General features: G+C 36.6%; 1 protein-coding gene across 1 annotated transcript in view; it reads right to left on the reverse strand.

Annotated features, from left to right (window-relative positions):
• Positions 1–1445: 1445 nt before the first annotated feature.
• LOC107748646 (SWI/SNF complex subunit SMARCC1-like) overlaps positions 1446–14680 on the reverse strand; it is a 17187-nt gene continuing 3952 nt past the window's right edge. Inside the window, exons 4-28 of the mRNA XM_016563537.1 lie at positions 12108–12189; positions 11926–12018; positions 11222–11291; positions 11051–11120; positions 10865–10940; positions 10572–10694; positions 10370–10449; positions 10079–10200; positions 9915–9974; positions 9793–9827; positions 9352–9464; positions 9109–9180; positions 8911–9024; positions 8668–8821; positions 8323–8433; positions 8124–8183; positions 7352–7610; positions 7119–7271; positions 4120–4169; positions 3910–4003; positions 2917–3050; positions 2672–2806; positions 1975–2134; positions 1814–1885; positions 1446–1733 (exon numbers count right to left, since the gene is read on the reverse strand). Of these exons, the coding sequence (XP_016419023.1) occupies positions 1687–1733; positions 1814–1885; positions 1975–2134; positions 2672–2806; positions 2917–3050; positions 3910–4003; positions 4120–4169; positions 7119–7271; positions 7352–7610; positions 8124–8183; positions 8323–8433; positions 8668–8821; positions 8911–9024; positions 9109–9180; positions 9352–9464; positions 9793–9827; positions 9915–9974; positions 10079–10200; positions 10370–10449; positions 10572–10694; positions 10865–10940; positions 11051–11120; positions 11222–11291; positions 11926–12018; positions 12108–12189 (2539 nt within the window). The 3' untranslated portion in view covers positions 1446–1686. The remainder of the gene's footprint in view (positions 1734–1813; positions 1886–1974; positions 2135–2671; positions 2807–2916; positions 3051–3909; positions 4004–4119; positions 4170–7118; positions 7272–7351; positions 7611–8123; positions 8184–8322; positions 8434–8667; positions 8822–8910; positions 9025–9108; positions 9181–9351; positions 9465–9792; positions 9828–9914; positions 9975–10078; positions 10201–10369; positions 10450–10571; positions 10695–10864; positions 10941–11050; positions 11121–11221; positions 11292–11925; positions 12019–12107; positions 12190–14680) is intronic.

Genomic DNA, 14680 nt, shown 5'->3' on the forward strand with positions numbered 1-14680 from the left:
ACTTTTACCTACTTGCTACCATACTCAGTGTTGACAATTTAGCAATTTTGACTTCCCCACCCCTTTTGAGACATTTTTTTTTCAAAAGTTTAGGGACAAATATAGCAACTTCTTGGACAAACCTTATCTAAGTTCTCATCTTGCCCACTGATCTACGTTCATCTTTATATAGATCAGTGAATTTGCCGACAATCGGCTTAGAATGCATTTTCAAATCCACATTGACTTAAACTACATTATCACGGGGTATTTAATGAAAATGCAAAGTGTGAGTGTCAATGCATTTAGGAAAAATAAAAGGCATTTAAATCACCATTTTTGCTACCCTTTTGCTGCACATTTGGCTCAGAAGGAATTTTGAAATTCACACCGCATTTTGCTACAATTCTTGCGCGGTATCACGATGAAAATGCAATCTCAAGTGTCCTACCCGTAAGTCTGAACGCATTTAGGGAAAATGGCATTTAAATGATAATTTTGCTACCGTTTTTGCCTGGACATGTTAAACATGTATAATCAATTTGGGTAATACAATTTCATTTTAATTTTGCAACTTATAAAGCATTAAAATATGTTTTTAGTTTACATATTAAAACTAGTGTAGGAAATGGCAAATGTAAATTATATAATTGAATTTTCATTTTCATTTTGCACTAAATGTTGCAAATATTTATATGGGAAAATTTTAATTTAAATAAAGAAATACATTGCCATTTTACATATTGCATTGTCATTTTGCAGATTACATTTCAAAATGAATTTTGCTACCCATATGCTTCCATATTATTCCTCACCATATACAATTTTTTTTTTTCCCCCTAACAGTGCGTTTCTCATTTTCCTTATTTATTTAAATATAGCTTTAATTTTGTTTCAGTTTTAGTCATTTTAGTATTTCAACAAACCTAATTCAGTGAGTTGCCAGGGTACCATTTCTATAACAATTCTCAAAGGGACAGTTCAGCCTAAAATTATAATTATTTATTCACCTTTATGTTGCTGCAAACTTGTGACTCTTTCTTAAGTCGAACACACAGGACACTATTTAAGGAAAATCTAGTTGCTCCTTTCCATACAATAAAAGTGTTTTTGCTGAAAATCTTCCCCTGCAGCCTGTAGCTCTCAAATTTCATTTATGAGCTCCACAGCTCCCTTCTCCATTTACTCTCATGTATGGAAAAGAGCTTTTCCCAAACCTTGTGCACTACAGTGACCTGTGATTTAAGTTTCTTTTAAAAATTAAAGCTGTTAAAAATACATCTGGAACAGATCAAGTAATGGCGCAGCCCAGTTTTCTTCATAGTTAAGAACAGTTGACTGCTGAAATACCTCGAATATCAAATGAAATGCATCAGAGAATAAGCTACTAAATTAAAAATACAAAAGTAGTAGAAAACCTTCTATAGATGAGCTCACTAAAGAAGTTATAACTTCATATAAAAGATTTATTCTTACTAAAACAAATGTTTTAGTACTTTGTGGCAATACAAAAACAGATCTACAAACATTAAGTACAGACAGATATGGCAACGAAAAGCCTCAAATCTGACCCTTATATGCCAGCATCAATGCTTAAAAAATATTAAATATACACAGAAGTGCTATTGTAAAGGTGAATGTGGATAATGATGTGACCATGTCCTTCATGTCATCTTGCGGAGTTTGGGTCTTAAGGCGTTGAAGACGTTACATGGGTGCGGCCCCATCGGCCTGTGAGGACGGTGGAGTTTGGTCTGAGTTGGAAAAAAATAAAAAGCAGCCGGATTCAAAAGGTTTTGAACACTGCACCGGAGTTGATCAGCATTTTACTCACACATGCCATTGGGAGCTCCAGAGTGCCGAGCACCCATGACCTGTCCAGTACCAGCACTGCCCACCGAACGACCTAAGGAGGACACAAAAACCAGTGTTATTAAGACAAATATGAGTGTGCATGATACAAAAGCGCTGACTGTGATTTATAGGAGAGTGTACCGTGGTGAAGAGGGTTGTATGCTGTACTACTGCTGCTCTGTGTAGCTCCTGTTTGTTGCTGCTGTTCCACGTTCTGCTGTGCCTTCATCTCGGCATATTTCACCTGCTCCAGGTGGAAGTTCTGCCTCTCCGACAATAACTGCTGTCTCTGCTGCTCCAGCTACAACAGACAGATATCAAATGAAGTTCAAACCTGAAATCTTCACATTAAAAATGCAGTTAGCAGTCAGCAAGATCTTTCTCGGTTTAAATAAAAAAGACAAAATGAAACCATAGACCAGGGGTGGCGAACGTCGGTCCTGGAGAGCCACAGCCCTGCAGAGTTTTGCTTCAACCCTAATCAAACACACCTGAACAAGCTAATCAAGGTCTGAAGGGTTACTAGGAAGCTACAGGCAGGTGAGTTTTAATTAGGGTTGGAGCTAAACTCTGCAGGGCTGCGGCTCTCCAGGACCGGAGTTCGCTACCCCTGCCATAGAGGTTTGGAACAACATGAGGGTGAGTAAATGATAACACTTTCATTTTTAGGTGAACTATCCCTTTAAGAGATTACGAAAACTATTAATTTCCAAAAATAAATCAATGGCAATTAAGATGCATGTCGAAAAGCACTCTTGCACTGAAAAATAATTAGTGTGCTCTCATAAGTTTCTTGGAGTGATGCCGGGTCTTGTTTGAACAAGGCACTCTAACTCACAGCCTCTTTTTCTCGATCCATAATGGTCTCCAGCTCTTCAAAGTGTCTCAGTTTGATCTCCAACTTTTTCATCTGAGTCTCAACCAGCAGAGCCACCAGAGATTTGATTTTCCTCTCTTCTACTGCAGCCAAGTGCTAGAGGGACATAAGAGGAAGAAGGAGAAGAGTGAGTTCAGATGAATCACTATTTTTGTCACTATTAATGGTCACGGGAGCGGGTGCAAGGAAAGAGGTTGGACATCCACCTTTGCTTTGGTAGCTGCGGAGGCCAGTGCTGCAGCAGCAGCTGTGGCGAAGTTTCCCTCCACCACCTCAAGCGCCACCCTTCTCTTCATCCCCTCCCCATCCCCTTGGGTGAGGCCCATGTCAAAACTCTCCTCTGGATAGATGAAGAAATACAGTAGGGATTGCATGACTTATTTTTTTACTTGTTGTATAGAAAATAGTAGACTTTGTGAGAAACAAAGATTATATGAGCATATAAACTACTGTTCAAAAGATTAGGGGTCAGTAAATAATTGTTTTTTAAAGAAATGAAAACCTTATCCTGAAAAACGTATCACAGTTTTAACAACAAAAAAATAGCTTTACTATTGTTTTCAGCACTGTTAATATGAAATGTTTCTTGAGCAGCAAATCCAAATATTAGAATTCTGAAGGATCAAGTGACACTGAAGGCTGGAGTAATGGCTGCTGAAAATTCAGCTTTACCACCTCATGAATACAATATGTTTTAAAAATATATTAAAATAGAAAAGTTGTTTTAAATTGTAATAATATTTCACAATATTACTGTTTTACTGTAATATTTCTTAAATAAATGCCGCCTTGGTGAGCATAAGAGACTAATTTCAAAACTTTTTGTTGCTAAAGTCACTGTCATAAATGATATAGTTCACTTATAACATGCTTGGTGAAAGGTAAGTGCTACGGGTTCAACTTTTTGTAATTACTAATATAGGTTTTTATACAAAAGCTAAAAGCATGGTGCATGGAGAAAATGCTAGGTAATCTGGGCATCACATGCATACAGAAAATGTGCATATTATGCATAAATTCTTTTCAAACGTAGTCTGAATAGTATTGTAGTATACTATTTTGCCCACAGCTTTGGTGTACCTGAACTGTCACACCAACTGCAACTAACAATAAATATTTAACAATACAGCAGCACTGTGTTAAATCAAGGTGAATCAATGCAGAAGATTTAATATGCAGAGCATCTGTGATCCTCTGACCTGCTGTGCTCTCCTCTCCCCTCTCTCCTTCACTCTCTTCTTTCTCCTCGTTCTTCACACACTCTCCCTCTCCCAAGATGCTGTCACCCTCAAGCTACAACAGAAAGTACAGACTCAGTGACAATCACACTTTCCTTGTTACGATTTGTGAATGAAGAACATAAAATATCATAATGGATGATTATTTGTGTCTGAAGAAGGTTCTCATACCTTTTCATGCTGCTCATATTCAGTGTTCATCATTTCTATACCACTTCCATCTAAAAAAAAAAAGAAAAGAGAGAACTTTGTATTAATCATAATTCCAATATTTATCATAAACGTTATTATATAATATTAGGTGTACAAAGGCCATATAAGACATTGATTAAATGACATTCAACATTATGAATATTTTCTTTCACTTACTACCCTCCTCTGGATGTTTCAAGTATGACCATTCCAATTATTCTTTAATGAATCTTAAAACGGTTTTAACATGCACAACTAATCAACAGTTTGGGTCAGTAAGCCTTTTTTAATGTTTATGAAATAATTATTGTATGCTCACCAAGGCTGCATTTATTGGGTTGAAAAATACAGCAAAAAACAGGAATATTGTGAAATATTATGAAAATTTACAATAAATTATCTATTTTAATATATTTTACATGATCCTTCAAAAATCATTCTAATATGCTGATTTTGGTTGACCGTTGCAGGTTAATATGTTTGTGAAAAGCGTGATTAATTTTTTTTCTCAGGATTCTTGATATATAGGAAGTTCAAAAGAACAGCATTTTTTTGAAATAGAAATCTCTTGTAACATTATAAATGTCTTTATAATGGATCAACTTGCTGAATGTATTAATTTCTTTGAAAACAAAAAAAAAAAACAATGTCAGGTAATTTGTGCGCAAATAACAACTTTATTCAACAATTCTTCTCCTCATCCCGTTTGCCCGTCTCCCGGGGTGCTGCCTTTGTGGAGATTAAGGTTGAACCACTGATGTCACATGGACTATTTTAATGACGACTTTGCTGCGTTTCTGTGCCTTGATCGTGGTAGTACCCTTGCTGTCTATGGAGGGTCAGAAAGCTCTCGGATTTCATCAAAAATATCTTAATTTGTGTTCTGAAGAGATCTTACAGGTTTGGAACGAGATGAGGGTAAGTAATTAATAGGGTTGGGAACCGAGAACCGGTTCTTATTCAGAACCAGTTCCGTTTTTTGAAAAGAACCGGAACCGTGAGCAATTTATACGTTTCGATTCCGAAAACGGTTCTGGTGCGACGCGTGACCAAGTGCTGTGAGCAGCCTTGCGCCGGCGTTTCCGTAAAGGATGTTACAAAGCAAATAACAGAAACGCCGCACTGCCTCTTTAATTACGGAGCACATCGTTTCCCATGATGAGCATTCCACAGACGCGCCGCGTCGCGTCTTTAACTGCCGAACACATCGTTTTCCACGACTGTACGCGCATCGCGTCTTTGATAACTGTGCACGTTGTTTTGTCTGACTGTACACGTACCGGCAGCGCGCAGCTCCTGCCGCCAATAAATTACATTATGTTTGTCCCATATTGTCATTAATATACACTACCACTCAAGTTTGGGATCAGTAAGACTTGTAATGTTTTTAAAAGAAGTCTCTTATGCTCATCAAGGCTGCATTTATTTGATCAAAAATACAGAAAAAAACAGTAATCTTGCAAAATGTTATTACAATATAAAATAATGGTTTCTATTTTAATATACTTTAAAATATAATTTATTTCTGTGATGCAAAGCTGAATTTCCATCAGCCATTACTCCAGTATAAAGTATCACATGATCCTTCAGAAATCATTCTAATATGCTGATTTATTATTAGAATGATCAGTGCTGGAATCTGTTGTGCTGCCAAATATTTTTTTTGGAAACTGCAATACTTTTTCAGGATTCTTTGATGAAAAGTTAAAAAGAACAGCATTTATTCAAAATATAAATCTTTTCTAACAATATAAATCTTTGCTATCACTTCTTAACAATTTAACACATCCTTGCTGAATAAAAGTTTTAATTTCTTTCAAAAAAAGAAAGAATAAAAATGTACTGACCCCAAACTTTTGAACAAAAGTGTATATTGTTAGAAAAGATTTATATTTTAAATAAAATGCTCTTCTTTTTAACTTTTTATTCATCAAAGAATCCTGAAAAAAAGTATCACAGGTTCCAAAAAAATATTAAGCAGCACAACAGTTTCCAGCACTGATAATAAATCAGCATATTAGAATGATTTCTGAAGGATCATGTGATACTTTATACTGGAGTAATGGCTGATGGAAATTCAGCTTTGCATCACAGAAATAAATTATATTTTAAAGTATATTAAAATAGAAACCATTATTTTATATTGTAATAACATTTTGCAAGATTACTGTTTTTTTCTGTATTTTTGATCAAATAAATGCAGCCTTGTTGAGCATAAGAGACTTTAAAAAAACATTACAAGTCTTACTGATCCCAATCTTTTGAGCGGTAGTGTACATACTGGCTTCAACTTGGACCACTAAATAAATAGACTGCTATTGTTATGAAAGTATGAGAGTTAGATTATTTAGTGTACAGGTCATTTCAAGAGTGATAAAGTGATGGAAAATGTTTATTTTCATGCATTTTAAATGTTTAAAAATGTGGAAACCACTCATTGCATCACACCATCTCCTGACTGCATTATTATTTGTAAAATAGGGGCTTTATGGAGTGTGTGTATACACGGTTATAAGTATATTTCATTAATTTAGGGAAATGAACAAGTGCTTGGCCCTCAAGGGACTATTTGGCCAACCAGCTTATTCCTGCTTGAATAGCAAAATGTTATTGATAGTGTAAAAAACAAACTTTGAAGCACATGTGATTGATGGACTAGCATTACTCAACATTACTTACTACCTTACAGCAACACTACATTCAATGAAGGTAAAATAGTAAAGAAAAAATAATAACAGTTAATTTAATTATCGGAACCGGGAATCGTTAGGCAAAACTGGAACCGGAATAGGAACCGGAAAATTTCTTACAATACCCAACCCTAGTAATTAATGACAATTTACATTTTTGGGTGAACTATCCCTTTAACATGCATTTAAAAAGTGAATTCAAAGGGAGAGTTTTATTTATTTTTATATCTTGCGACTACATAAATCACTTCAAAAAACATCACATATACAAAAAAGTGAGACGAGTACCAGTCTTTTCTGAATGATCAGGATCAAGTCCCACAATGCTGTCCGTTTGGAGTGTAAAGGCCGGATCTAAATTATGCCCGAGTTGCTGTATTTTGTGAAAGCTGGCACTGAATATCTCTGGTGGGGCCTCTTCTCTTGCTCTTGAGAATTCCTCTGAAAGACAGTTCAAACATTACATGCATATTTTCTCTTACTACACAAATCTCCAAATCAGCACACACACTAACTCTTACCTAAAGCTGCCTTGGCGGCTGCAGAGGCCACTCGAGGGTCAACCACAGATGCAAGAAAAGCAACAGTGCTCATTACAGGGTTCCCTGACTGGCTGAAAGGGACAGGCTGATAGGCCAGAGGACCCATTGAGGCTTCAGAGTTTTCTAGGTATGGGTCCTCTATGGGCAACCGTAAGAAGTGAAGAATACAGTCGTCCTGTGTGCGACTGCCCACATGCTCGGACACCTTATTCCAGTCATCTTTATACATCTCCAAAGCCTGAAAAGAGAGACATGGAACACAAAAACAACAAATAATCACACCTACTTTCAGGTTAAGAACCCTTGGGGATAGAGATGGAGCAGGTACTCCATATTGCATACTGTATAAAATTAAGTGTTGCATTTTAAACCATTTCAAATCATTATTGCATAAAATGTACATCATTATAGTGATATATGTACAGAACCATATACTTTTCATTTTCTACACTACATTTTCTATTTTATGGAAAGATATTTCAAGATATTCATTTTATATTTTCATCTAAAAATTACAAAACATTACAATACAAAATACATTTTAATGAAGGCTAGACAATTTAAAAAAATGTAAAATGTAAAAATGTAGCTGGATTCTCAACTTTTATTTTGAGGCAAAAAACTGTCGTCATCATTGTTTGCTTGAGATAAATAGAAAAAAATAATAACTGGCAACCCCCTGTAGTACCACTGTTGAAGGCTACTGAGTACTAAAGCTTTCAAAATCTTGATGACTGTTTGACTGGCTTACCTCCAAAAGTAAGAGTGTTTCCTGTTCTGTCCATTCTCTCCCTGCACTTGCGCCTTTACTCTAAAAGATGAAAGAAAGAAAAAATGACAAAGCGCACAGTTTTAAGGTGCTGAATCTCAATGTACAAATAGATTCTAAAATGTTTTGGTAAAACACTGCTCAAATGATGATTGTTTCAAACACTGTTTGTGGTTTTTACCTTTGGATGTTTCTTAGCATAAATATCAGTCCGCAGACCAAAGTTCTGCAGGTCAGACGGTTTTTCTCTCGATTTTTCTGGGAAATGCAACATATGCTGAGAAGCGGAAACCTTCGAACACACAAAAAAATCGAATTAAATTATTTTATAATGATCGCTGAAATGTATCATTTTTCCAGGCAACTGATTGTTTTCAACTCAAATCAATATTTCATGTGCCTTTATTTGACACAGGAAGTAGGCAAGAAATAAAAGAGAAAAGGCCCAGTCTTGTGACATGAACAGCTGAATTTAAAGCACAGATTTGGTGTTTGGCAATGTAATGTCAAAGTACTTCTGCATTACCTGTAAGGGTCTGTGCTGTAGTGGGACGAGTCCAGACGGTGTGTCTGTAAGAACATTAAAGTGTGGTGTTGGGGGCGGGCCCATGGGGAGGGGTCGACTTTCTGCATCAACCTGGTAGTTGATCAACCCCCACTGCTCCAAAAAGGAATGAACCCTAAAATGCACACAAGCCGGTTTATAAATGAATTACAAATTATTTATGAACCGGTGTCAAATTAAGTGGGTACAAGTGAATATACACACCTTGTAAGCGCACACACATCTCCTGTCAGGTTTCGTCTACAGGAGGTTGAGGTCAAATACTCCTGAGGGTTTAGCCGGTATGTATCAATCATGAAGTTGCGGTATGCAAGATATCTACAAACAAGATATGAACATGTTTATGTAGAGTTCAGGATGATGAATCTGATACAGATAGTATTTGCATAAACACTGACTTACATTTCTGGTGTTTTGGACTTATTTTTCCCATTGAAGAACTCAGGCAGAGCTCGTCTCTCTATCTGATGAATACTAATGCACAAAAATAAAAAAGCACTATTACTCTTCATAAAAAATAATGAGTAAGAATAGTAAATGCCCACTTATGTTCAGAGCACTATGCCTAAATTCTGACATCTATGTACCGCAAAACTGAGAATGTGAGTTGGTGTAATCTGGACACTTGTACAGTTAAACCCTCACCAGTTGTAGTCGAACCAGGAGGCATAGGTGGGCACAATGATGTGATGCGTTTGCTCTGTGGCACTCTCCTCCCCCTCCATCCCACGGCCGAACTCCCTCTGCTCCTCCTCATCCTACACGCACAATAGGTCAGAACTTAAATATTTAAAGCACATGGTAGATATTGTGAGCTAGAGTTCCTTTAAACCAGGACTTGACTATAACTGGGTTCTGGATGTAGATTTTGTATAAATTGGACAGAAGAAACCATGACAGACTAACTCATGGCAGAAAGGGTTGAAACTTTTTTTGTTCACTATTAGAATAGAATTTAGAGCAATGTTGCAGTATTCTGTCCTTTTGCTCTTTTCTGAAGGCATTCTTGGAAGGTTTGGTCATGCACTTGGTCTAAGGTTTTTTGGGATGTAAAACATACAATTTTGTTTAGCTAGACTGACTTACTCTGACACCAGAAAGCAGGTCTTCTTCCTGGTCATCTGAGAGAAACAGAGATATTCAAGGTTATTACTGAAATACAAACAGATCATGATTCACTGAATAGTAAATTCCACAAACAAACTTACCTAAATCAGCCATAATGCCTCCTTTGACTGGAGTGTTTTCACTGTCTTTTTTCAGGTTCACTGTAGTCAATGATAATAACGTGAAATAAATAAAAATAAATAATGTGTAACACTCCCAACATTAACATAAGCACTTAACACAGAAGAAAAAAAAAAAAACTTACCATTTTTAGGCAAAATTACCTCCTCCATGTTAGGGACAGGTGTGGGATCTTCCATGTCTTTAGTGAGGTCCTCCTCTGGCTCCACTTCCTCTGGTTGACCACGCCTCTTATACACACCTGAGCTATTGGATTATACAAAATTAAATATGTTAATAAGAAGCAAATACAATTTTGTCAGAGAAATTTTGTCAAATTTTCAGAGAAAAAAGCTACAGTGATTTCCAACATTAACATTTCCTGCACTGGTAACAAAAAATGTCACATAACAGTGACCAAAAAAGTAGATTTAACCTTTTCTTTCCTCCTTTCTTCTTAGACTCAGAAGAAGGTGGAGACGGGGAGCGTCGCCGCTTCTTTCCAGGTTTCTGTTCCTTGTGAAAGAGAGAAAAAAAACAAATACTTAAAAATAAAAACAAAACTCCATACCAACAGCAACTACAAACCAATTTTTATAAACTGATTTTTAAAAATGCATGAAATTAGATAAACATACCTCTGTGCTTTGGTAGATATGCCGCCTGAAACTCATACTATTCCCATTCTCGTCAATCTCATAATCTTCCTCATTCATCCACTCATTATATGTGTCTGTGTCAAGAACCCATTTAGCATTAACCTGAGAAAATAAACATTTAAGTAGATATTCTTACTGTATTATCACTTCAAATAAAAGCCCATCTTAATATTTAATATTTAAAATCATTGGAACCCAACACAACAGACAAAACAGCATGCAAAGATTTGTGTGGGGAACTCAGGGTATTAATACTAAAAGGATTTTTTCACCTTCCAGCACCTGTCTGGGTTGGGAGGTTCCTCTACTTCTCCATCTACATCACTTGCTGATATAAGCGAGTCATAACTGAAGAAATCAAATATAAAAGCATATACTGTATACAGAGCAAAATGTAGGATTTACTAATCCAAACATTTAGAGCACATGTGCAAATGTGGGTGTGATGTATTCTCTACCTGTCTGGACACATGCCCCAATGCACCATCACTTGCCGATCCAATCGCATGACTGGTCTAAGCCACTCTTCTGGAAAAGACCAAACAGTGAACATTAAACACACAGATGTGAACTTTTCCACAAATATACAAAAGGAGCGGACTGAAAAGATACACAAAATTAAAGCACACCTTCATCTGCTGTGGAGGGGGATGGGTATATTTGGTGGGAGGCTTGTGACTTCTCCTCTGTCACTGTGCCCTGAAAATGCAAGCAAAAAAGTTGTGTATATACTAATCGATAATGCATATATAGGGATGTAGACAAGTAATCAACTAGTTTAGAGAGAAAACACTGTTTTTTCACTAATTAATTTTACTTCACCGAAAGGCCGATTATTAAAGGGGTCATATGATGTTGCTAAAAAGAACATTATTTTGTGTATTTGGTGTAATGAAATGTGTTTATGCGGACACACGGTGGCCTAGAGTGAGCGGCGGTAGCCTAGAGTGAGCAGAGGCCGGGGGCTAGAGTGAGGAACGGCCGGAGGGCTAGAGTGAGCAGAGGCGGCGGGCTTGAGGAGCTTGTAACACTCCAAAGAGAAAGGAAAAATTGAAATCACATCATATGACCCCTTTAACAGGTTTTCACAATAAATATGGAGGAAAGGGGTTTTCAAATTTTTAAATAGTGTTTTTCTTAATGCATATTCCTTATTTATTCTCAAATAAAAAGCATTGGACGAAATTAGCTCAGAAAGACTTGTTACATTTTAATAGCTTTTTAATGTGTTTGAGTACTTGACTACAAAATTCCTCTAAATGCCCATCTGAAGTGTCTAGTGTGTATTGGATATATTTCCCCATTTCTTTGGTTCTTTTATTATTCCACTGACCTGGTGTCGCACAACAATGTCTTTGAGTTTAAGAGCTTGCTTCTGCTCAAGATCAGGAGACAGGTACACCACAGGTCTGCTTAATAAGTTATTCTAGCACAAACAAAACACAGGTCAGATACTGCACCACTCATACACATGCTCAAGATCTTTGTCTTTACAAAAGATCCAAGCACAAATACCTGTGTCAGAGTTTTCTCCACAGATATGAACATCTCCACATTGCGATCCATTCTGGATGGGTTCTGAAGATCAAAGCGTCTCCTTTAATAAAAAATAAAAGATCACAGAGTCGATGAGATAAGTTTGACATCACTCAATTTTACTCTAACGAATTATCGTTTACATTTACTTTAAGCGGCGGGCTGTATGAAGACCAAAATCTTACATCATGGTATAAGCAACTTTAATATCATTATATTGTATTTAAAATCATTCATATATACACTACCGTTTAAAAGTTTGAGGTCAGTAAGGTTTTTTATTCAGCAAGGATGCATTAAATTGATCAAAAATGGCAGTAAAGACACTTACAATGTTACAAAAGCTTAGCTGTTCTTTAGCTGTTCATCGATTTCATTTCCACAAAAATATTAAACAGCAAATCTCTTTTCTACATTGATAATAATAAGAAATGTTTCTTGAGCAGCAAATCGGCATATTAGAATGATTTCTGAAGAATTATGTGACTGGAGTAATGACTGCTGAAAATTCAGCTTTGTCATCACAGGAACAAATAAAATTTTAAAATATAGCACCACTAGAAAGAGTTATTTTAAATTATAATTATATTGTAGTAATATTTAACAATATTACTGTTCTTACTGAAATTTTTAATCAAATTAACACAGCCTTAGTGACTTTCAAAGGCATAGCAAAAATCTTTTGACCCGCCAGTTTACATTCACTTTAGACACGACTGGTATCCGATATGCGTTTACATTAATTCCCGCCCATCAGTGATCACTTTAAAGGGGTCATATGATGCTGCTAAAAAGAACATTATTTTGCATGGTAGTAGGCCCTTAGGTTTTGAATGGCCGTGCTATTAAAATTATTTATATAATTCACATCAAGTAGTCATTATTATGTCAAGGACAACAGCTGTCATGGATGTTTTGCAGCACAAAATCTGACTGAACGGATAAAAATCGGAAAATAAAGGCAATTCGTTATTTTATCTACAGCTCGTTAGATGTAGAATTCTTTAGTGAAATAAAGTAGCGCTGTAAGATTGAATTAATTTGAATGAATTAAAGTGTGTGTGTGTGTGTAAAAAGTGAGTAGCCTACTGAAGCTTGTTGAATTAATCAGGAAAACAGCTAAGTTATCACCTCATTGCTGAGAAAAATAATGTAGGTTTTAGTAGCGAAGCGATTGTATTTATAAAATTCACAGGGCAGGGAATGAAAACCAGCTTCTGAATGTTGCACAATATCTTACATATAAAGTTCCCACCTCAATAAATTAAGCGCATATACAGCACACCGGCATTAAAACGCTCTCTTTATGGGCAGTACGTGTCGCCCTCGCATTAGGAGTTCTGCGGGGAATCGAATATGTGTGTTTAGACGTAGGTCGGATGTCCAGATATCGGATATGTATCCAATTAAAATCCACATTTGGAAGAAGGGTTGTAACGATAGAACGTGCACGGTTATTATACCGTAAACATTTGCATATCTACCGTAAAAAATAAAAAAAAATGAATGAAAAAAAATCTCACCCGCCCATATGCAACTTATTTACGCTCGGCTGCTTCACTCCGCATTCACTTGGCTGCTTACACGAACGTGGAGCGGAGAAAATGACAGAGACAGAGATAATATCTAATGTCCATCCCCGCCGAAAAAAAGTTAAAATCTGCAGAATGGGAATACTTCGGATATTACTTCGGGGTTGTCCTTGAGGACGGATCCAATTTGCAAAAAAATGTGGACGCAAAGTGGCTGCAAAAGCAGGCAATACATCTAACATATTCGCGGACACCATCCCTCCATGCAGATGAAGGTGTGTCGCATTAATAAGTTATAAGTTAAGGCTGTATGATTTCCGTGAAGCAGAGGGAATCCCAGTGCAGTCGTGAACATGAAATTTACAGTATAACGAGGATGTCACGTAAAACGCGCAATCTGACGGATGGATAAGTCAAAAGTAGATATGATATGTGTCTGTGAATATTAAAGCGCAAAGAGACTGCTATATAAATAATCTGCTTGTTTCTGCATGTCTCTGAGTGGCGCCGCTTTATCTACTGCATACTGAAGTACGCATACATAAATGGTGTTTTCAGCGTCTAAGTTACATAAACACGAACATCAGCAGAGCTGGGGCCTGTATCATGAAGCCGGATTAGCTGGCTAGCCAGGTAAATTTCAGTTTAGTTTGCACCAATCCTGGGTTTTAGGTACCATGAAAGTGGCTTGGCTTTTAGCGGTGTTCATTGCCTTAGTAACTTACACTCCATGGCTAACCTGCTCCAGGGCAGGTTACATTCTGAGTTAGAGATCTCAAACTGAAATTGGACCAATCAGATGTGAGAAGTGACATATGTCTGACACAAAAAAGTCACTCCCCCAGTTTCTCTTGCTCCAAATTAAAGGTCACTAGTTTAACAGTTATTATAAATCATTTATTTTAAATGAATGTTAATATATACAGAACGCATGTAATATAAATAAGCTGTAGAATCAATAGATAACGCTTTTTAAAAATGACTACGTGACCTTACAGGCTGGAGTCTCTATCGCTGTAT

This window comes from Sinocyclocheilus rhinocerous, unplaced genomic scaffold, assembly GCF_001515625.1.
Source record: "Sinocyclocheilus rhinocerous isolate Xijiao unplaced genomic scaffold, SAMN03320098_v1.1 scaffold499, whole genome shotgun sequence".
Taxonomy (NCBI): domain Eukaryota; kingdom Metazoa; phylum Chordata; class Actinopteri; order Cypriniformes; family Cyprinidae; genus Sinocyclocheilus; species Sinocyclocheilus rhinocerous.